Here is a 22,200-nt window from a genome sequence, read left to right on the forward strand (position 1 = left end):
TTTCTCTCTCTCTCTTTTTATCTCTCTCTCTCTCTCTCTCTCTCTCTCTCTCTCTCACTCTCTGAGCTCTTCCAGAGTTATAAATAGGTCTTTGCACGTATTTGAAGAAAGCATTGCCACTGATACATTAGGCTTAAGATCCACTTACATTTATTTATTTTTCTATATATTTTTGTGCAATATCTCCACCATTGTTATTATATCCATAATTCATTAGACGGCTCCTGTCTGCTTTTACTCTATCCCCTGGTGAGGCAGTCCTAGTTCTTTTAGTGTCGCAGGGAAAGGGAGAATAGTTTAGGCAAGTGATTGTTTACTCCGAGCATTCTGACAGCCTTCTTTTTCCTGCCAGCATTGCAGCCTGCAGTCAATTACGATAATGGCATTGTAATAAGTCTTGTGTGAGGGTTAATATATCTAATGGGCCTCTTTGTGTGTAATCCAGTATTTGTGTTCGCCCGACCAGAAATACCAACAGTGTCAGCGGGAAGAAAAGGGATAAAAGAAAAGTGGGAACACAATGTTGTGGACAGTGTGTTCTCAGACGGACTCTCAGTCGCTCCATCACTGCTGCGGTTCCTCCCGCTCATTAAACTGAACTAAGGGAGTCCTCCAGACAAACACGCAGAGCCAGGCTTCATTGTTCCTCTGTCAGCGAGTCTCCACAGAGGCTCTGGTCTCCATTGTGGCCTATTGTTGATTTGCCTTAATCCAACATTGAAGATTGGAGTGTTTTGTAATAAGACTGGCTTAACCTCTTTCTCTCTTTCTCTTTCTCTCCCTCTCTCTCACTCCCTTTCTCCTCCCTCCCTTCTTCTCTCTCCCTGTCTCAGGACTCAATGCGTTGCCCTTTGACCCCGCCAGCAACAACGAGCCCCTGCAGTTCGGCAGCTCCAACAGGCCGCTGATCTCAGACCTGCCTTTGGAGAACGGCGCCGAGAACTGCAAGAAGAGAAAGAGACCCAACCTGCCCCCAGGTACCTTACTGACTCTTCCTGCTGTGTAGGCTCACTCAGCTCTCACTCACACACACACACACACACACACACACACACACACACAAACACACACAAAACCCAAGATGCTCCACGACTCACCATTCCAGCCCCAATTAATTAAAAAAGATACATTCTAAAGCAGGTGTCATTCTATCGTCATGTTTGCTTCTTTTGAGCTTCTAGAGGTTTATAGGTTCTCTCTTTGCGTCATTTTGAACAACAGTATTTTTTCTCTAATATGGGGGGGGGAGGGGGGCGGGAGTGGGAGGGGGGAGGGGGGGTAATCTAGAGGTCATTGCAGCGCTGAGGCAGAGGGAGGCTGTTTGCCCATGATTACAGCTATCACAGCCAGCCTGGGCTTTTACACCTCTACCACAACATGTCAATCAAGTGCCCAATAGGCCAACGTCTCCCTCTCAAACTGGCAACCTGTGAGAGAGAGAGAGAGAGAGATGTAGATGGAGTACAGGGATGAATGAGAGAGAGAGAGATGTAGATGGAGTGCAGGGATGAGTGAGTGAGTGAGAGAGAGAGATGTAGATGGAGTTCAGGGATGAATGAGAGAGAGAGAGAGATGTAGATGGAGTTCAGGGATGAATGAGAGAGAGAGAGATATGTAGATGGAGTGCAGGGATGAGTGAGAGAGAGTGAGGGAGAGAGGGAGAGAAGTAAAAGTAAAAAAGGGTGACAGACAGAAAGGGGGGGAGGGGTTCTGAAGCATCTGTCTGTCTTCTCATCACTCTCGTCATTCCCCTTCTCCAAACGCCGGCGTCCTAGTTTTAATCAGCTGGAATAATAATTAAAGCCCAGGTCTCTAATTAAGATTGTTAGGATGAGTCGCTCAAAGAGGATTCTCAGGAAGGAGAGGAGTTGTCTCATATCGTGTTCCTTCTCAAAGATGTTAATTGTCTGGGATTAATTGTCAACATTAATCAAGTGCTCCTAGGTTTTTTTCTTTTGTTGCACCTGTCACCGCAAGGAGTTTAAAAGGTGTCGAAGTCCTTGATATTCCCCCCTCCAGTTCCTACAGGTCCCTATTGCACCTGAAAGGTTCTTAAATCACAAGCCTTTTGTTTGCTTGTGCTTGTGTTGCAATTACGTTTGTGTTCCTGTGACTCATGGACCTCTGCCATTACGGCTCTGAACAGCCCCATTAGAGCCCAAATGGAGTGAGGATGCCGTCTCCCTGCAAGACGTCATTTATGCACAATATATGCAAATAGGCCTAACTAAAACAGAGGGCTGATATTATGTGACTGGTGACCACAAGATGCCGCGTGCTCACTTGAAAGAACAGCCTGCCACACATGCACACACACAAAAGCGCAGAGAGACACACACACACACACACACACACACACACACACACACACACACACATCAAAGACTTCCTCAGCACAAATCTAATCTACCCCACCCTCAGTGCGAATACTCACAAATATACGTAAAAGGTCTGCTACTGAGTGAGGCTAGTGCTCATCGTTTGATCAAGTTAGTCAGACAGTCAGCCACACATGGCAGCCTTGCAGTCATCAGCCTGTGTATTCTTCTGTGGGCATCTCTTGCTCTCAGAGAAGATGCGGAGAGGAAAAAGGCTGTAAATAGTGACAATGCATAGCCTCAGCTGCATAATACACTCATGCACTTTAATGTCCCTTGGCAACACCACACAAAGTGGAGTCTCTTCCTCCTTCTCTCTCTATCTCCCCTTCCCACTCTCTCTGTTTCTCTTTGTTGTTTTGTCATTCTCTGTATCTCTCCTTCCTCCTTCTCTCTCTCTCTCCCTCCCCCTCCTTCCTTTGGTCTCTCTGCAGAGAGGTGGGAACGTGTTGAGCACATACTAATTAGCAGCCGTCCGATCTTCGCCTCCTTAGCATGGCCACGCACAGCTTCATCTCATTAGCCTTAGTGCTCCATTACACATCCACTCTTCCCTTGCTGATGCACCTCCATGCCTGATGAAGGCAGCAGATTTGTGTGTGTTGGTTTATGTGTTTGTGTGTGAATGAGTATGCTTGTGTGTGTGTATTCTGGGTCTTTTGTTAACTGTGTGTGTATGTGTGGAAAAAGGATCTCCCAGCCCTTTGCGCAGAGGCAGTTGGAAGGAATGCGGACGCTAGGCGCTAACCCTTGCTGCAACCCCACAGCCTGTCGCAGCATCATAAGCAACACACACACACACACACACACACACACACACACACACACACACACACTAAACCCTCCTGCTGAGACGATTAGGAGATTAAATAGCTCTAATTGCTGTGACACCATGCTTAATGCAGCCACCTCTCTTTAGCATTGTGATACGCACACAAGTGCACAAGAGAGAAATCTGCCAACTCAACACTTTGTGAATTGAACGCCCCACGCAACAACACTTCTTTTGTGACCCACTTTGGAGCAGAACGAAAGAAAGGCACACAGCATTATGCCACTGCCGTGGGCCGCCCAAACCAGCTAGCCCCTGAATATTTCACAACATTACATTAACCCCTTTTCAGTCACAAACACACCCAGGTTTTTTTAGATTCCCCCCCCTTCCTGAAGAGATATTGCCCACTCTGAATGAATGTTTGCAAATGTGTGTGTAATTGTGTGTGTGTGAGTGTGAGAGAGTGAACATGTTGGTGTGTGTGTGTCTGTGCGTGGATGCATGCAGTGGCACTAGCTGTGCTAACAGGCACATTACAGAGCGCATGACTTCATCTCCGTTTGGCCTGAAACAGCACATTTAAATACGGCCAGGACAGCAGGGGGGCTGACAGATATAGGGAACAGGAGAGCTTTGCCTTTCATGAAATTATTTTCATAAGCAGTCGCATGCACACACACACACACACACACACACACACACACACACATGCACACACACACACACACACACACACACACACACACACACACACACACACAGACACCCGCTGTGCCCTTTAAAAACGTGATGCCCGCTGAGACGAGAGAGGGACGCTTTTCTCTTTCATGCCTGTGCGCTTCACGCCTGGTGCAAATGCAGAGCACACACGTGTTACCGTGAAATGTGGATCAAGGACAAAAACTCTCAAGTTCCCAACAATTGGCAGCGGGAGAACGTGAGCAAAGAAGTTGTGGAGAGATTCTCCTCAGCATTCCAGGAAATGAGCCTGAACTGTCTTTTATACACTCAGACACACACACACACACACACACACACACACACACACACACACACACACACACACACACACACACACACACACACACACAGAGCAGTAAGAGAATCAGGGAAAAATAACACGGCCCCCACCAACCAACTAACCAACCAACTTAACTGTCCGCCATGGAAACCCCAGTGCGATCACAATGCTCCCGCCCACCTCCCCACCCATGTGGGTGGCAACCTCTCCAAGCGCCCTTGGGCGGCGATGGCGCGCGATGAGAAGAATGAACGCGTTCTGGAAAGGTAAAAGGCCAGCCATCCTCAGCGCGGCCCGCTCTCCCACTCAGCTCCTCCTAGACAAAAGGAAGCGCAGCTCCGTCGTGGCCACCGCCTGCCGTACGTGGGAGGGGTGCAGAACAGAGGTTGGCACAGCTCATCTGCCTCAGTGCTTTTGGATGATGAAGAGAAGATCTGTGTGTGTGTGTGTGCACGCATGTGTGTGTGTGTGTATTTGCGTCACGTATTGTGCATTGTTGTTTTCTGTGTGTGATGTTTGTTTTTTTCATGTGTGTTCATCTTGAGGATTGTGTGCATTGTCTCAGGGCCCAGATGCATGAAAGCTTCCCGCTTCGCCTCGTGAATTACTGCTGCTGGCTGCCGGCGGTTGTGCCGATGTCAAGCTTCGAGCTAGATGAGCTCACGACAGGGGAGCTGATAAAACGAGATGAGAAATTAGCAGAGAGAGAGAGAGAGAGAGAGAGAGAAAGAAAAAGATATGCTGTGGGATCTGTGCTCCTCTGAATCACACTGTAACCTCTCCCGGCAGATTGCCAGAAGATGGTCTGAGAGCGTCAGTGTTTTTGGCTGAGAAGCTCCTCTCCTCTCCTCTCCTCTTCTCTTCTCTTCTTCTCTCTCCTCTCCTCCCCTGTCTCTTGTTCTGTTCTCCATGACTTCTGCTCTCCATCTCTCCCTGGATGGCAGGCCATGCCAGCAGCACATAGTGTGTCAGCGTGAGCTATGTCTGTCAGTGTGAGCTCAAAGGCCTTGTGGGGCTCAGAAGGCCACTCACATCTTTATCCTATTATTGTTCCGGAGATGGTGGAGCGCTATTTAGAATGAACACAATGCCGGGACGCGATACCTCGAAAGGCAGTGTGACATGCCAGAGGCGTGTCGAAATAAACGAGAGAAGTGTTCAGCTGTTGTAGTTTCTCTTGCCATCGCTCTCTTCGCCCCCCCTCTCCCTCCCTCTCTCTCTCTCTCCCTCTTTCTGCTCTATCTCTCTCTCCCTCTCTCTCTCTCTCTCTCTCTGCTCTATCTCTCTCCCAGTTCTATCTTTATGTCTGTTCTCTCCCTCTCTGTCTTTCTGGACAGCATGGAGGCCTGGTTTCTCTCCTGTGATCCAGCCCAGTGAGACAGTGGGGTGTGTGGGTTAGAGTGCTGTTATGGGCCTGCTTTAGCTCTGACAGCTCGGGATTAGAACTGACATGCCCCAGTGCCTGATGGGAGGCTCCGGGTGTCAACACCAATAGTCGCTCACCAGCAGACGGTGGCACTTTTTCGGGTGAAGTGAATCAATCATCACCACCATCCAGACACGCACGCGCACACACACACACACACACACACACACACACACACACACACACACACACACACACACACACACACTGTCAGACAGGACCCCTCCTATTTTCTCTTGAAAACTCACTAATGTGTTCCTCTCATCCCCTCCATTTTGTTTTTCTTTCTTTCCTCATTCCGCTGTTCATTTTCCCCGTCCGTACAGTGCTTGGAGACCAAAGCTGAGGTGTTTCCTTTGAACAGCCGTGTGTGTATGTGCATTCATTAGCTGGGTTCCTTAGGAACTGGAGGAAGGCAGCACTGATGGGGAGCGGGAGAAGGAGGGGGGTGGGGGGGGGGGAGGGGGGGGTACTGTCCTCATTAGAGCTGGACGTGTGGGGGCATGGGGGAGGAGACGGACCTGATGAGGTAGGTGGCCGTGACATGACGGAGCTGGGCTGTGACATGAGAGGGGGAGAAGTGAGAGGAGCTCATCTGCATCACAGCGCTCTGAAGAGGCCTTAAACTCCCGTCGTCCTCCCCACGCCCGGCTTCAAGGGAGCCCCAGCCTTCAGTCACTAACGCTGCTCTGGCAGGTCTTGGTGGCTGTGCTGTAGGTGTGTGTGTGCGTTAGAGTGTGTGTGTGTGCACGCTTGTGCATGTGTGCGCATGCGTGAAAGTATGTTAAATTTGTGTGTGCATGTTTGTAGCTGACTATTTTAGTTTTTCAATCGCGTGTATTTTCAGTATACTAACCTTCAATAATGTATTTCCTCCATTTTGAGTAATTAAGTGTGTCTGCGTGCGTGCATGTTTGAGCAAGTGCCCTCTAGCCAGGTTAAATGAGCATTTGCATGTGTGTTTTCCCCCGAGCCTGAATGTCTGTTTATGTGAACGCTTCCCAGTGTGACTGCTCAATTGGCTCGTGTGTGTGTGTGTGTGTGTGTGTGTGTGTGTGTGTGTGTGTGTGTGGCAGACACATAAACCCCTCACTATCACCATGGTAAATGCCAAATACCACTCATCTGCATACTTATAACCAGCACAAGTCCTTCAGTAGGAATTAACATATCGGGGGTCGTGTTTCCCACGGGGAGTGCTTTTCAGAGGAGCAACGGCCTCTCTCACCTCATGCAGAAACCCCTTTTGATCAGAGCAGTCAGCGAAGGCAAGTGTCCTTAGATGAAAGGCAGCCGTAATGAAAAGTGGGTGAGTATGTAAAAATGATGATGCTCTGGTGAACCTGAGAGAAGGCACTTCTGGCTGGAAGGGAAGTATGGAGGGCGTGTATGCGGGAGAAGAGAGCCCAGCCTCTGAGCCTGTGTGTGGGGAAGAGAGCCCAGCCTCTGAGCCTGTGTGTGGGAGAAGAGAGCCCAGCCTCTGAGCCTGTGTGTTGGGAAGCAGTGGGAAGTATTCCCTGGATGTTAGGTGGCATTGCGCTGCTGTATACTAATTGTGAGCCTCATGACTTTTTTGCTGTGACCTAAACCTACCACTTCTTGTCTTTTATCAGCCATCTGACCACATAGTCATCCATGTCTAGTAATTCTCCCTCCCTCTCTCTCTCTCTCTCCATCTCTCTCTCTCTCTCTCTCTTCCTCTTCCTCCCTTCCCTCCCTTGTCTCATTCATTTTCTCCTTGTCTCCTCTCCTTCTGTCCTCTGCTCTCTCTCTCCACTCTCGGTCCCTTTCTGGGGTGTCTTTCCTCCCACTCATCCCCTCTCTTCCCTGTTTTCCCACCCCTCCCTGTCTGCTCTCTCTCTCTCTTCTGCTTTCTTCCCTTCATCCTGCAGTGACTCCCCACTGCTTCTCAGACGCCTCCATGCTGTATATGGCAGCCTGTGATCTGAGGAGACCGGCACGGCTCTGGCCTGAGGGGTCACTGTCTGAAAGCACCCTCCTCCTCCTCCCCAGTCTCACTATCCTTCCTCTCTTCTACCATAACTGTCTACACCCCCACCAGTATCTCCCTCTCTCTCTCTCTCTCTCTCTTTCTCTCATCCCCCATCAGGGAGCGCTGGTTTTCTTCTCCTTTATGGAGACACACTAGCCCCGTATACATGTGTCAATATAGGTCGCTTATATCGTGTTTAAGCTTATACCTCGTAAGCCGCTTATAATTGCCTCATGTAGCTAACGAAAAAATGTCTGAGCCGATCGAAAGAGGTAGTCTACGCCGATCGGTAAGCCGCTTAAACAAGGCCGATGTAATATGGGGCTAGTGGTGACAGGTAAGCCGCTCATAGGGAGTGTTATGCGCGGGCCTACGTGTCAGTAGACCACCAGGCTACAGACCGTAAATGTAATTATCAGCAGTAATTAAACAACTGTACTGATATTAAATGCACTACTAACATGCTATTCTCAAATTAAAGCCAGTGACATGAGTATTTTGGTGGAGTTAACGATGTATACCGACAGTTAGCATACCTAGCTAGGTAGCATTACCATTGGATCTGAATGGCAGTTATGCTAAGCTAGCTGGCTATTCCACCAACCGGGCCTCTTGCCAGCCCGACGAAGGAGCACTTTTTACCGGACACTTTTCGCTTGACGAGCGGGAAGCAGGAATGCAAGCTTTTGATAACATTATGTTTGGTAGGCTCGTCAACTAACAGTAAATGAGCTGCAGATTGCAAATAGTCTCGGCACAGCGAACGGCGTCGGAAGCTGCCTATTATGCTCCAGCATTAATGTATCAACTGTCTGTTTTGATGTATCAACTGTCACATTTGTTGCACAGAATTCAGTTAAAGACGGAGCAAACACAGTTTTTCTACCGTTGTTGAAACACATACACGCGTGACTCGTTTTCTTTCCGTCTGAGAGTGGTTATTCAAAGAAAATGTTAAGAACTTTCTACTGATAGAAAGAAGGGAACTTTTAGCCACTACACTGCCTTTGCACGATGCGGATCCACGCTGATGTTGTTAGTAAACAAAGAAGATGGGAGCACATCTCCGTCGTCTTTGCGCATGCCCAAGGCAAGGTAAGCGGCCTAAATGTTGGTCCATGTAACTGCTTAAAAACAAAAGAGCCGCTTCCCTTAGAATTTTTCACACCTACTTGCAAAGACGACTCTGTCAGAGTGGCTTACAAAAAAGACACATGTATACGCAGCTACTACTGAGACTCTCCCTAGCCTCGTTGCTGCAGTGTGTTCCACACAACCGCCATAATCACAGAAGACTGCTCAAGAATAAAAAAATTCTACGGACATAGATGCAGGCACACCCGCCCCCCAGCGCCCCCCCCCCCCCCCCCCCCCCCCCCCCCCCCCACACACACACACACACACACACTCACACACACACTGAGAATTACAGCTATACTCTTTCTCACACACACACAGCCATACACAACCAAACACAGAGTAAACTCATGGAGGACACACAGTCAGCTGAGTATATTTGTGTTCTGTGGGTTCTGTGCCACTCTCGCCTACCTGCCATCTATCAGGCGGCGAGCAGCGGCCGTCCTGACGAGAAGCAGACGGCGTTATCAGTAGAAAGGGATGAAGCATGAAGCATGAAGCTACAGAGCACTCATAACTCCATCATTCCTGACGGGCTGCACTGGACTCAACCGCTGCACAGCAGAGGAGAGAAGGAATGAAGAGAAACCAAACTCATTCCCAGTTTTCTAAACATCCTAATTTCATACTAAATTGATGGGGCTTTGCGTTCGGCTGGCTGGCTGGCTCTTGCTGTTGTTTTGGTCTGGTTTGATTTCTGGTTCTGGTAGCAGTTTTTGTTAGCGGGGGGGATAGGGAGAGAAGGGCTTGTTTTGGAAGATGCCTGTGGTCGTGTGCCCCCAAATTCTTTTCTGCGGAAGTGTTTTCCTTTTGCTTCTCACTTTACCCGGGGTTGCAGCTGGTGACGTCTCCTGGCCAGCCTCTCAATACTGAGCCAAAGTGCACACCAAAGCAGAAAAAAAAATAGCCCCATTAGAGCTTTTTTTACACTCTCCTTATGTAATTTAAGTACACAGCTTCTCCCTCTGGCTGTGCTCGACATCTCAAGTCCTTTATTGGTCCTTGGGGGCTTTTGCCGCCCTGCAGTGGCTGCAGGCCTGTAGCAGCAGGCAATAATGGAGAGGGGAAACAGACAGAAAGAGGGAAAGAGAGATTGTGAACGTGTTTAAATGAGTTTATTAAATGGGCCCATTTAAACTGGCAGCAGGCAAGCCTGGCTTAACCCTCTGCCTTGCAGGCGTCCCGGGCTGTGGAGAGATTACGCCCGCCTCACAGGAAGTTATCAGCGTTATTAGTGCTGCTGTTATTGTCCCCTTGAGCCTCCAAACCTCTCACACATAAACACAAATGGAGACATTCAGAGGGAAATGGGGGTGAGAAGAAAGGAACAAACAAAGTCTCCTATTTACACATTTGGAAAATAGTCCACATGGGTATTATAGAGCTGCAGAAAAATGAATTCAGGTGTGATGTTTTACATCAGATGCGTCAGTGGAATTCCCAATCACTTTTCTGTGCACACTTGAGGCCTTTTCTTGTGTTTGTTTATTTATTTTTTATTTTATTTATTTTTTATGCAAAGAAGAACAGAAATAAGGGAAACCCCCACACCTCTCAACATTTCCGTGGTGAGTAACATCATCTCTCAATACTTGTTCCGTTCAGTGCTGCCAATAGGATACCATGCGCTCATTTTCTACCTTCTGTTCCCCCACTCCTGATCCGTCTCTCTCACATTCTCTACCTCTCTCTCTCTCTCTCCCTCTCTCTCTTTCTCTTTTCAATGGACCGTCTCTCTCACACCCTCTACCTCTCTCTCTCTCTTCCTCCCTCCCTTTTTCCAATGGACCTCGGCCACCTTAAATAATTGATCTGGCACCTCACCTGAACCGAACAACAACAACCAACGTTGCTCCTCCCACATCTGCAGCCCAAACCAAAGGCCAGCTCCTCACCTGTCTCACCTCCCCCCCTTGTTTGATTCCAACTCCCAGTGGCCCGTCACCTCGGCACCACTCAGCTTTAATTGGAAGTGACATTTCCCAACACTCCGTATGGATGGATGGGGTACTAAGAGGCTGGGATTCTACCTCCCCCAACAGGCCAGTGTTGAATGTGAGAGGCACATCTGCCGACGCTGAGGGCTGTGATGGCGATGGCGGGCTGAAGAGCCTCCTCACGACTGAATGTGTTCTGCATTAATCATTAACAGAAGCAGCAAGCTTAGGGTGGTCAAAGTCAAAGTCAGTTTTATTGTCACACAGCAGGACCCACAACACCACACACATGCATTTGGCGGCGACACAGGACATACACACACACACACACACGCATGCCGGTGAAATTGTCCTTCTGCTTTTAACCCATCCTGAAGTCCTTTTCCATTCTCAAGGAGCTCAGGAGCAGTGGGCAACCTTTTTACGGCGCCCGGGGACCAGGCCAAGTGATCAGTCTAATCCTGGTCAGGGACGGAGGAGAGCGATCTGTCTGTTCTTTTGCATGTTTTTATGTTTGGGTTTTTATGCACAGGAAACCCTTGTGAACACGGGGAGAACATGCAAACTCCACACAGAAAGGCCCGGGAGATAGCCCACCTGAGCAGGGAAGGTCTGGGGAGGACCTGCCCCCCAGAGCCAACAGCGCCCCATGTGGGAATCGAACCCATGACCTTCTTGCTGTGTGGCGGCAGTGCAAGCACCTGAGCCACCGTGCCACACTTACCTGAGCCACCGTGCCACACTTACCTGAGCCACCGTGCCACACGGTGTAGGGTGGGGTGGTGGAGGACTGCTGCGCTGCTATTTATTGTTGAGGTTTTTTCGATCATGGCTAGAGGCAGTATTCGCTGTAGTTGATTGTTCTCTCACACTCGCGTTTAGAGCACCTCTCTGTCTTCCTCTCTCTTTTTATGTACTCTCTCTCTCTCTATCATTCCCCACTCACTATGTCTCTTATTCTCTCTCACTCTCTCTCTCTCTCTCATCCCCCACTCACTATGTCTCTTATTGTCTCTCTATCTCTCTCTCTACGTCTGACTTTTTCTTGTGCTTGTTCTCTTTCTCTCTTCCCCTCTCCTCGGTTTGGCTTGTTGTTGCATGTGGGTTAGGAAGGCTCATCAGCTCATCAACACCTCTCTCTCTCTCATTCTCTCTCTCTCTCTCTCTCTCTCTCTCTCTCTCTCTCTCTCTCTCTCTCTCTCTCCCCCTCTCTCTCTCTCTCCCGTTGGCAAAGAGAGGATGAATCCCTGCCGTGTCTCACTCTGACATGTGCTGGTTTGACAGCATCAGAAGAGAGAGCTCTGGAGACTGGGTGGGAGTACGGGAGCCAACCCAGGGTTCTTTTAAACTTCACTCTCTTTAAGATGGAAACACTAACCAGAGTCAGTCAGACAGGAGTGGAGAGGGGGGGGGGTGGGGGGGGGGTGAAGAATGTCAGCTAGTGTCACATCTTCTCCTCTCCTGAAGAGGTGACATGAGTGATGTCATGAGTGTTTGCTCACTTCTCTCTCTCCTCAATCTTTCACTCACTCTTCCCCCACCTCCTGCTGCCTCTCCTTGTTGTTGTTCCGCCGTCGTGGTAACGGGAGGAGCACAGCGGTGTTCACACACGCTCAAGGGAGCGCTTAAGTGTCATCCAGCCTGCTTATGATGGGAGCGCTTAAGTGTCATCCAGCCTGCTTATGATGGGAGCAACCGCCTCACCCATCCCAGCAGGGGGACGGGCTATCAGCATCAGTCATCACACTTTAGCAGCTCTGGGGATCCTCACTCACTCACTCTCTCTTCCTCCATTGTTCCTCCGTCACCCATCTATCTTACTCCATTGTTCCTCCATCACCCATCTCTCTTCCTCCATTGTTCCTCCATCACCCATCTCTCTTCCTCCATTGTTCCTCCATCACACATCTCTCTTCCTCCATTGTTCCTCCGTCACCCATCTCTCTTCCTCCATTGTTCCTCCATCACCCATCTCTCTTCCTCCATTGTTCCTCCGTCACCCATCTCTCTTCCTCCATTGTTCCTCCGTCACCCATCTCTCTTCCTCCATTCTTCCTCCGTCACCCATCTCTCTTCCTCCATTCTTCCTCCGTCACCCATCTCTCTTCCTCCATTCTTCCTCCGTCACCCATCTCTCTTCCTCCATTCTTCCTCCGTCACCCATCTCTCTTCCTCCATTGTTCCTCCCTCTCTAACGCTATCCCTCTTTCCCTCTCTCTCCCTTCTCCCTCTTTCTCTCTCTCACCCTCTCTTTCTCTCTCTTTGATGTGGAATAGGTTACTGAGCTCATGTGGAATAGGCAGAGTTACTGTAGAGAGAGCACTGACGACAGGTGTAATCACAGCTACGACTCTTCCCATCACTGTGGTACACACACACACACACACCACACACCACACACCACACACACACACACACACACACACACACACACACACACACACACACCACTAACAGGAGATATTCTCCGGAGAGCTGAGTCACATAGTCGGCTGTGAAATGCACTCCAGTGATCCACGGTGTGTAGTTCTGTCTTCCTTGTCTTCCTGTGGAGCCCCCAGTCGTCTGCTGGGTTTTACAAGGCTCATGCCTATCCATCATAAAACAGGTATCAAGTCCCCCCGACCAGATCACCTCAGGCCCAATGCAGTTTAATTAAAAGCCAGAATGAAAGGAGGATATTGATCGACCATGAACGAGAGGGATGGAGAGAGAGAGAAGGGATGAGTGAACGACAGAGGGAGATTGGTGTGCAGGAAGATGCAATTTTCCAAATTGCACCTTGAAATTGAATCTGGCGAGAGGAGAGTGTGAAATGCCTTTGAAGCTGGCGGGATCAGACCGTGGGATCAGACCCGGGGATCAGACCAGGGGATTGGGCTGTGTTGTGACAGTGCAGCGCCCCACCGGGCCAGAGTGACTACAGATGCGTGCGCCTGCATCCGTGTTCTGCCGCTAAGCAGGCCCTCTCAGCTTTTTCGGGGAGATAAGCCATTTGTAGCGAGAGGAACAGAGACACTTTGCTCTGTCTTTCCCTCTCTCCTCTCTCTCCCTTGCTTCCTTTCCTCCTCTCTGTAGCTGTGAGTGTGTGTGAGTGTGTGTGAGTGTGTGAGTGTGTGTGAGTGTGTGTGAGTGTGTGTGAGTGAGTGAGTGAGTGAGTGAGTGAGTGAGTGAGTGAGTGAGTGAGTGAGTGAGTGAGTGAGTGAGTGAGTGAGTGAGTGAGTGAGTGAGTGAGTGAGTGAGTGAGTGAGTGAGTGAGTGAGTGAGTGAGTGAGTGAGTGAGTGTGTGTGTGTGTGTGTGTGTTGTGTGCACCTCTACAGTATTTTCTCACTCACCTACTCCTTCTCTGGGATGAGCCAGGACCCTGTATGACCCTTTGTGACTGTCTTTATCTATTTCCAGCCTCCCTCTTAATGATTAAACTGACTGGAGGTGATGTTTGTGTTCCTCCAGGAGCCTCAGCCGTCTTCCTCCCTTTCCCTTCCTGCATCTCTCACCCCTGTGCCCCCACACCTCATCTCTGTGTAGGAATGGAGCTGTACATCCTCACTTATTTCTTTGGGTAAATATCTGCCTGGCAACCCTGTTCCTGTTTCCAGGTCGCGTCCATGTTCCTTCCTTGCCTCCTGCACTCACTGATCTGCTCTCAGCAGCAGGAGAAGATGGAGAATGGAGGGGGACTGTGTTGTCAGAGCTGCTGTAGAAATTGTCTTCTGGCCCGCCCGGTCTCTTCCACTGCTGCTCCAGCACTCTCCTCCTCCTCCTCCTGTAATTGAGGGGAGCCATGGTGACTGGGTACGGTGGGAGAGCAGGGTCACACTGCACCTCATTCAGCACTGTATCAGAAATGAATGCACAGAGGCTACAGAGACTCTTCCATCTCTGTGTTATTGTTTCCTTGCCTAGACTTCTGAGCTTCTCAAACGCGGCTCCCCACACACACTCCCCCTGACAGCTGTGCCACTGAGTCAGCTCTGTCTGCGGGGCAGGAGCAGGGTGACATCTGCCATAATTGAATCTCCATTGTGTTTTGAGTTCATTATGTAGGTACGCTCAGGTGTGGATGGGGAAGGCAGGGTCCTATGATGTGAGCCCTGCAATCAGGACTTTTTCAGAAAGCCTGTTTATGGTTTTGCCCGGGGCGGAGTGGAGGGCACATTTCAAGGTTGCTCCCAGAGAAGCTTTTTCTGTTGTGTTTAAATTAGTACAGCCTTCTCTGACCTTGTACAGCATTCATGTCCCCTTGGGTGCTGGACACTCCCTATCAAGCTCATAGGAAATAACCTCACTGCAGAGTTTACCAAGCCAGTTTTGAGGACATTATTAACGTCTGCTGTTGGCTTTCCTTGTTCCTGCGTACACTTATCCATCACCGTCCCTCCCCTCAATGCTCTCTCTCTCTCTCATTCTCTCTCTCTCTCTCTCTCTCTCTCTCTCTTGCTCTTATCTTTCTCTTTCTTCTGTCTCTTTCAATCCCTCATCTCGCTCCTCATCTCTCTGTGACACAGGAGAAGGAAAGATATCCATCTCGCTGTAAAAATGTAATCATTCGCTTGGCAAATCTCCTCTCCAACAATGACTTGCGCTCCTCAGGATCGGCTGCGTTAGCTTGGGCTGCCTGGCTGGCGGGCGGACGCACCTCACAGAGTATATAATTTCCTCTGCGTAGGTGGAGGTGACAGTTTTTTATATTTTATACCAGCCCAGGTTCCTATTTGCAATGCAGCGTAGTGTGTCATCTTCAAGTAGCGGCTTGACAGAAACGCAACCATAAAAAGAAGTGGCGTCGCCACACCACGGTCACGCCACCGGCTTCAAAAAGATATTTCATCATTCAGTGGTCTGAAACCCTGAAATAAGCGCACACGCAGCATATTGTTATCACTGTTACTGAAAATGTTGGGGTATATCAGAAACACCGTCATCAGCTGGAGAGGAAAATGATGGAGGGAAATCATCTGACTGAGCCCATCTTTCCTAGTTGTACCGTCAGGCAGACTTCATACAGTCACAATGTACTGTGATATGATTTTATGGTACAGCTAGCAAACACACTGGCAACACCCTACAATGTATTAAAGGTCAGAGGCCTTTCATTACTGTTTAGGATTAGTGTTGTTAGTTGTGCCTTCTCTAAGCCAGCTCCCTCATTAAGAAATCAGATGACTTTTGAGCAGTGTCCTCTTCCTTCAGCCATCACTTGGCCTTGAACAGTCCCTCCAGGATCTTGTGAGGGTTTATTGTGATTGCTGCGGGCAAAAGTAATTGAATTTGCGGTGGGAATTCTCCAAAAATGCAGTTACAAATGCAGTGATAGATTGCAAATATGTAGAAATTCCACGACATGCTCTTTTTTGTGTGGGAAATATTCTGGTCACTAGAGAAAAATATGTTGTTTTCATGACCATGTCACCTTGCTTGCATGCATAAGAAGATATGTTCTCTCTTGGAGTCCGCTTCGCTGAGGGAGGTCAGCTGCCTTGCATATGTCTCCGTGTTTCCATCTGCACCCCTGCCTGAGCTCCCTATAGAGATGGAACCGCCACAGGAGCGTGACTTCCTGTTTGCCCTCACAGAGACTTTGTGTTCTTTGCACATTGGAGGCATGGATTGGTCCTCTGTCGTGATATGTTAACTATCCTGCCTGCCTGAATCTGTGGGAGGACACAATGTTCAGGGCCCGTCTGTTTCAACAATGTTGGGCACACAGACCCTGCTAATGACTTCCAGGCAGAAGCACAGAGCCCCTCCAGGAGGGAGGCTGGTTCCCCCTCTACACCAGCGGGTGCCAGACCTCCAGCAGTCCCAGGTGCACAGCGCATTGATCCTGTGTTGATTCTGTGCAGGTGTGAGCCATTAGTTCACCAAAGGCAGCTCCTCTTCTGTCATCCTGTTAGACAGTCCCAGCACACATCACTCTGGCTTGATATTTACCCCAGTGGAGAGCGAGCGCAGACAGCAGCCCCTGCACTCTCCTGGGGGTGGGAGTAGGAGTGGGAGTGGGGACGCTGGTGATCTGAGCTCCATCACGTCCTGCACATGCTTCTCACAGCCAGGCATCATGCTCTTCCTCTCTCTCTTTCCTGCTCCCTGCCTTCCTTCATCTGTCTACCCATCTATCTATCCATCCATCACTTTTCTGTGCATTCATTCATCCAGGCACCCTCTTCATATATGTGTTCATCAGCTTCCACTGTCAGCTGTCAGAGCATGTCCGTCACTGCGGACAAACACTCCCTTGATTTCTAAAAGCAAGCCCTGTGTGATTGACTCTAACTGGGGTTGAGAAGTGTGTGTGTGTGTGTGTCAAGGTTATTATCGTAAACAAAAACTAACAAAAAAACGAAAACGAGGTGTGATTTTTTTTTTTCGTTAACTGAAATAAAAATAAAAACGAAGCTATATAAAAAAACGATAACTAACTGAAACTATATTGTGTCTTTACAAAACGAACTAAAATAAAATAGAATTATAGAGTAAATGTCTTTAGTTTTCGTCTTTGTCAATGTATTTCATAGCTGTCAATTTATTTCATACCAAGCCTAGTCTATTTTCCGCTGTACCCACTTTAAGTACACGCCCCTCTCCTGCTTTCATTGTGGCAAAAGTCGGGAGAAAGCGAGAGTCCTCTTTGGGATTACTTGACCGCAGGGGCGGATTTAGAGGCGGGGCCAGGGGGGCCGAGGCCCCTCCTCTAATTTGATTGGCCCCTGATTGGCCCCTGTTCTGCCAATCACCTGGCGAGAAAACCAAGCGGAGAATTAAATGATCACTGCTGCAGTTCCACCCCTAAACTGTTGGTGGCAGTGCGCCGGTTGCGTCAATACAAGTGAATAGAAGAAGAAGCCTTCTGTTCTGAATCTCAAATGGTGCACTTGTGTACACAGAGCGGGAAATCTACTGTATGGAGATATTTCTGATTAGTAGACTATGCAGATTCTAATTAGGCTGTTGGATATGTCCAATGTAAGAAGTGTGAATTATTTATTAATTAATTTAATGAAATATGATTCATGCAACTCTCGTTCTCCACAAAAACTTGGATTAAACCTCGATGGTTGGATGTAGCCTAGATGGTTTCAGAACGACCGTCGCCTTGCAAAAAGATCTTCAAGGGTAAGACCTATCTGTTGTGCCTCCGCTGGGGTATCATAAAAAGTGAGTTTTATTAAAGCATAGCGTGTGTAATGTGTAGCTATTTCATTCCGTTTGTTAGCCTTTCCAGCTGTCTGTCTCAGAACGTAGTTGGAGATTGCAGGGGAGTAAAATGCTCCACGGCCGAAGTAGATTAGCCTACATGTTTTTGACTTCGGGGTTAATTCCCTGTCCTTTACGTCTGCTGCTGGTTAGTAAATACAGACAGCAGGAAATGTTAACAAACGGAATGAAATAGCCACACATTACACACGCTATGCTTTAATAAAACTCACTACTGGTTAACACTGTTACAGCACATAAATGTTTGTCGCTACTGTCCAAACTATGCGTCACCGTTTTCACTTCCCGTACGTGCTCTTCTTAAAGGAGCCACATTATTTTACTAAACGTTCTTGCAATGTGAATCATTTAATTTTGATATGCTTATTTGCCTTATTGTGCACGCTTGTGCGTTTAACAACACTTGTTTGTGTGAGAGAGCATTTAGCTGTTGATGCCCCCGTTTAACAAAGCCAGGCTATTCATAAAAAACGTCAATGTGGCATTAGTACTATGAACAGTTGAGAAATTGATTCCGTCGGGCTCAGTTCGTATTCGAAAAAACATTTTTGAATGGCTGTCGGACTCGTTCCGGGCTCGGTTACTATTCTGTCGGACCGGGCCGGGCTCGGACAGAAAAATTCGTCCCGAATCCATGCTCTTGTGTGTGTGTGTGTGTGTGTGAGAGTGAGAGAGAGAGAATATGTTGTTGTATATAGGCCTACAGTTAAAAGCTGTTGCTATCTTTTATGTTTTGTGTGTTTTATGTGCCCTTTATGCACACTGAATTAAAACATATATATATATATATATATATATATATATATATATATATATATATATTACAATTACTGATTTTTTATTTCAGTTTCAAAAGGGATACTGAGTTACTCATTGTTGCTTTTGGATAGTTGACTAGAAGTAGATGTTCTTTACTGTCAGTATGTGTGTATTGCCTTGTCGCAAATTGATGTTTATTTAAGCATCACTGGATATCAGATGGTGATGACACTGTTGGCCCCTGAAGGTTACATTTGGCCCCATTGTGGCCCCTGCTTCAGAAAAATCCTAGAACCGCCACTGCTTGACCGTGACGTGCGGTGGGGTTCTGGTGAGGCATTTCATCTTTCAGAGTCAGATTTAAAAATAAATAAACCCAATAGACTATCTTAAATCACCATTCGATTGCCAGCTTGCACATTGACTACTGGTTGTTTTTAATATCAGCATTATGGCGTCAGATTAGTGCCAAAACTTGCACGCGTGATAAACATCTATTCGAGCATGAATTTCGTCTGCACACTCAATGTTAGCATCTGCGATATAAAATTCAACCACTGCGAGCGCAGAGACTGACATGCTCTCTCTCTCTCGAATTTCTCATATCCTCGCGTAAAGATTTTACCTCCTCGCGTGGAGGCTGATTTTCTGCTCGCGAAGAATAGTTTTGGCACTGTGTGGGCGGGATCAAATGGAGGACGGGCTCTTCTCTGATTGGTCCTGAGCCTTGGTCCTTGAGACTTTGCAGACTTTCTCTCTCATAGTCACGTCACTCAAACTAGTTTAAGTTGCACAAATCACACACAGCAGCGGAGACGCTCACTTCGCTATCACGCATATCACTTTTCCTAGGCAATATTTGTTAATGTAGCCTACTCTGGTTTTGAATACGGGGAACCATTAATGCAGAGGATATCACCGGCAGATTGTCGCAGGACATTACAAGCACTGACAAGGCATGCATGCGTTGGTTATCATACAAGTTTTTTATCATCGCGCTGCAAATGCCATGTGTGTATAAAAATATTCTGAATTAAAGTTTATGCTTGTGAAATGAATATATTTATATGTGTGTTCAACTCATTGCGATGTGCATGTGGGCTATAGTGGTTCACGTTGCTGTGCTCACAATTTTGGAACAGCGGGCTGTTATGTGCTTTAATAATGGGCTTTCAGAACATTGCCATGGAACTAGCCTTACTCTGTAGCTCCATATGACAACTGATATTTAGTGACGAACTGAAGTAACGGCACCCATTAAAGCTGTTTTGATTAAATACTAGTGGTGATTGTGGCATTTTACCCACGATCACTTTATTTATTCCAGGAACATAATTAGCTGCTAGCTAGCTTTATAGTCCTGCGCTATCAGTAATAGCTAGCTACAACAGTTAGCAAACAAATGCTTCTTGCTAGCGCAGGAATATAAAGCTAGCTAGTAGCTAGATATGTTGCCTACTACTGGCAGATAACAGCGACTGTCACAAGAACTGCCTCTTCTTCTGGAATAAATAAAGTGATCGTGGGTCAAATGCCACAATCACCACTAGTATTTAATCAAAACAGCTTTAATGGGTGCCGTTACATGTTGGTCATTAAATATCAGTTGTCATATGGAGCTTAAGAGTTAGGCTAGTTGTCACTCTGGCAGGGGGACTGCCAATGGCTATAATTGGGTGCATTTACATCTTAATGTTCACGAATGTACACTGACCCTCTTGATCAAATAAACGTATTTTATTGTATAGTTGTCGGCTTTTATAGAGTCTTGTAGTCACGTCACTCACTTAAACCAGACTCTTTAGCTGCAGGGTGAAAACTGATATGAGGAATGATATATAGAGTGACTATGTTCCGAGAACTTAAAATTTTTCCTGGAAAAAATAAAGTGACCGTGGGTCAAATGCCATAATCACCACTCTTATTTAATCAAAACAGGTTTAATGGGTACCATTACTTCGATTGGTCACTAAATATCAGTTTTCACCATACATACATGCATCTACTCAGTTTAGTCGAAGTGATTGACATTTGACGTGACTACGAGAGTCTGCAAGCCTCAATGATCAGGACCAATCAGAGAAAGGCCGTCCTCCATTAGTTCCTGCCCACACATTGCCAAAACCGCCTGTAGCTGCCAAATGTGAGGACCCTGCCTGATGTGAGTCCGCCAATAGGATGTCTAGAGTCCGCCGCTGCCTGATGTGAGTCCGCATGCGCAAACACAAACGGTTTACGGCAGAAGGCTCAGGAGCAAACTATCCAAGACGTGCATTCTCATACATGGTTTAATATCAACGTATCTGGCTTCTCTTAACGCATAATGTAGGTTTATTTAACGTAGTGTTTTATAATTTTGTCAACGGTTTACAGCATAAGGCTCAGTGTCAACATATGGGGCTATGTTGTATTACTGTTACTAGTAGGCTAATGAATGCACTGCTTAACTAATAATTCAATAAACATGAAGCTTAACATCATAAACCTTGGTGGATTTCAAACGTAAACAAATGCGCTTGTCATTCCACTTCATGCTGTAGCCTACACCACCGGCATTACCTGGCTCGTTGTACTACAATAGTGTCGCAAAGTTTGCGCATGCGGCCTCACATCAGGCAGGTCCTCACATTTGGCAGCGACACCGCCCACACAGTGCAAAAACTATTCTTCGCGAGCGTAAAATCATCCTTCGAGCGAGGAGGTAAGTCTTGCGGTAATGTGCGTGCAAGTTTTGGCACTAATCTGCCATACAGCATTCTTTACACACATATACAGTAGGTAAGGTGCATATAGTTGGCAGCTGCTAGCTTGTGATGAACTCGTGTGAATATGAACTCTTTCATACGAAGTTGCACAGGCACCCTGAGGGTTTCTGCCTGTTCCCATAATTATTTTAAGAGTTAAATCGAGGTGACTATAACATCAGCCAGATAACTAGCTAAATTGATGCAAATTAACAACAACCAGGAAACACAACTTCAATTTAAGTTTAATTTCTTAAAATCAGCTCACCAATAAAAAGCAGTCTTTGGTGCAAAGTGATCACAACCTCTTGTGTGATGTTAAATGGCTTCACATAGACATTAAACAATCCTAAGAGAAATAATGGGAACTCAACGGAGCAAGGGCATACTCTGATATCAATGTAATATTAGCGAATGAGGGGTGAGAAGCCTCCCTAATTTAGTCTCCGCTGTACGTCCAAACCCAAATCTATTCTTGAGGTTTTGTTTGTTAGAAGTCGATTGAGTTATCTTCTGCCCTGTCCTATAAAGCATACATTTTAGCTACAATGGCTGTTCATCTGTCCTAAGTGAATACATTTTGTATGGTATGTTTTGTTGGGTTTTTCTTACTTATTATTTATTATAGCTTGTATCTACTATTCATTTTGAGCATTTTGTTTTGCAAGCAAAATTTGAAGCTTCCCTGACTGGCCCTCCTTTGGTCTGTTGCATTCCGCGGGAAAGACTAAAACTGATACTGAAACTAATAAAAACTACTCAAACTAAGCATTTTCAGAAAATAAAAACTAAACTAAACTAGCAAACC

At 47.3% G+C, this 22,200-nt stretch overlaps 1 protein-coding gene across 6 annotated transcripts in view; it reads left to right on the plus strand.

Moving 5' to 3' along the window:
* Window positions 1-22,200, plus strand: part of LOC308367225 (ecto-NOX disulfide-thiol exchanger 2-like) — a 295,423-nt gene that overhangs the window by 148,459 nt on the left and 124,764 nt on the right. For all 6 annotated transcript variants that reach the window (XM_080841064.1, XM_080841068.1, XM_080841069.1 and 3 more), the window contains one exon: window positions 834-977. In XM_080841064.1, coding sequence (XP_080697190.1) covers window positions 834-977 — 144 coding nt within the window. The remainder of the gene's footprint in view (window positions 1-833; window positions 978-22,200) is intronic.

This window comes from Sprattus sprattus, assembly GCF_963457725.1.
Source record: "Sprattus sprattus genome assembly, chromosome: 6".
Classification (NCBI taxonomy): domain Eukaryota; kingdom Metazoa; phylum Chordata; class Actinopteri; order Clupeiformes; family Clupeidae; genus Sprattus; species Sprattus sprattus.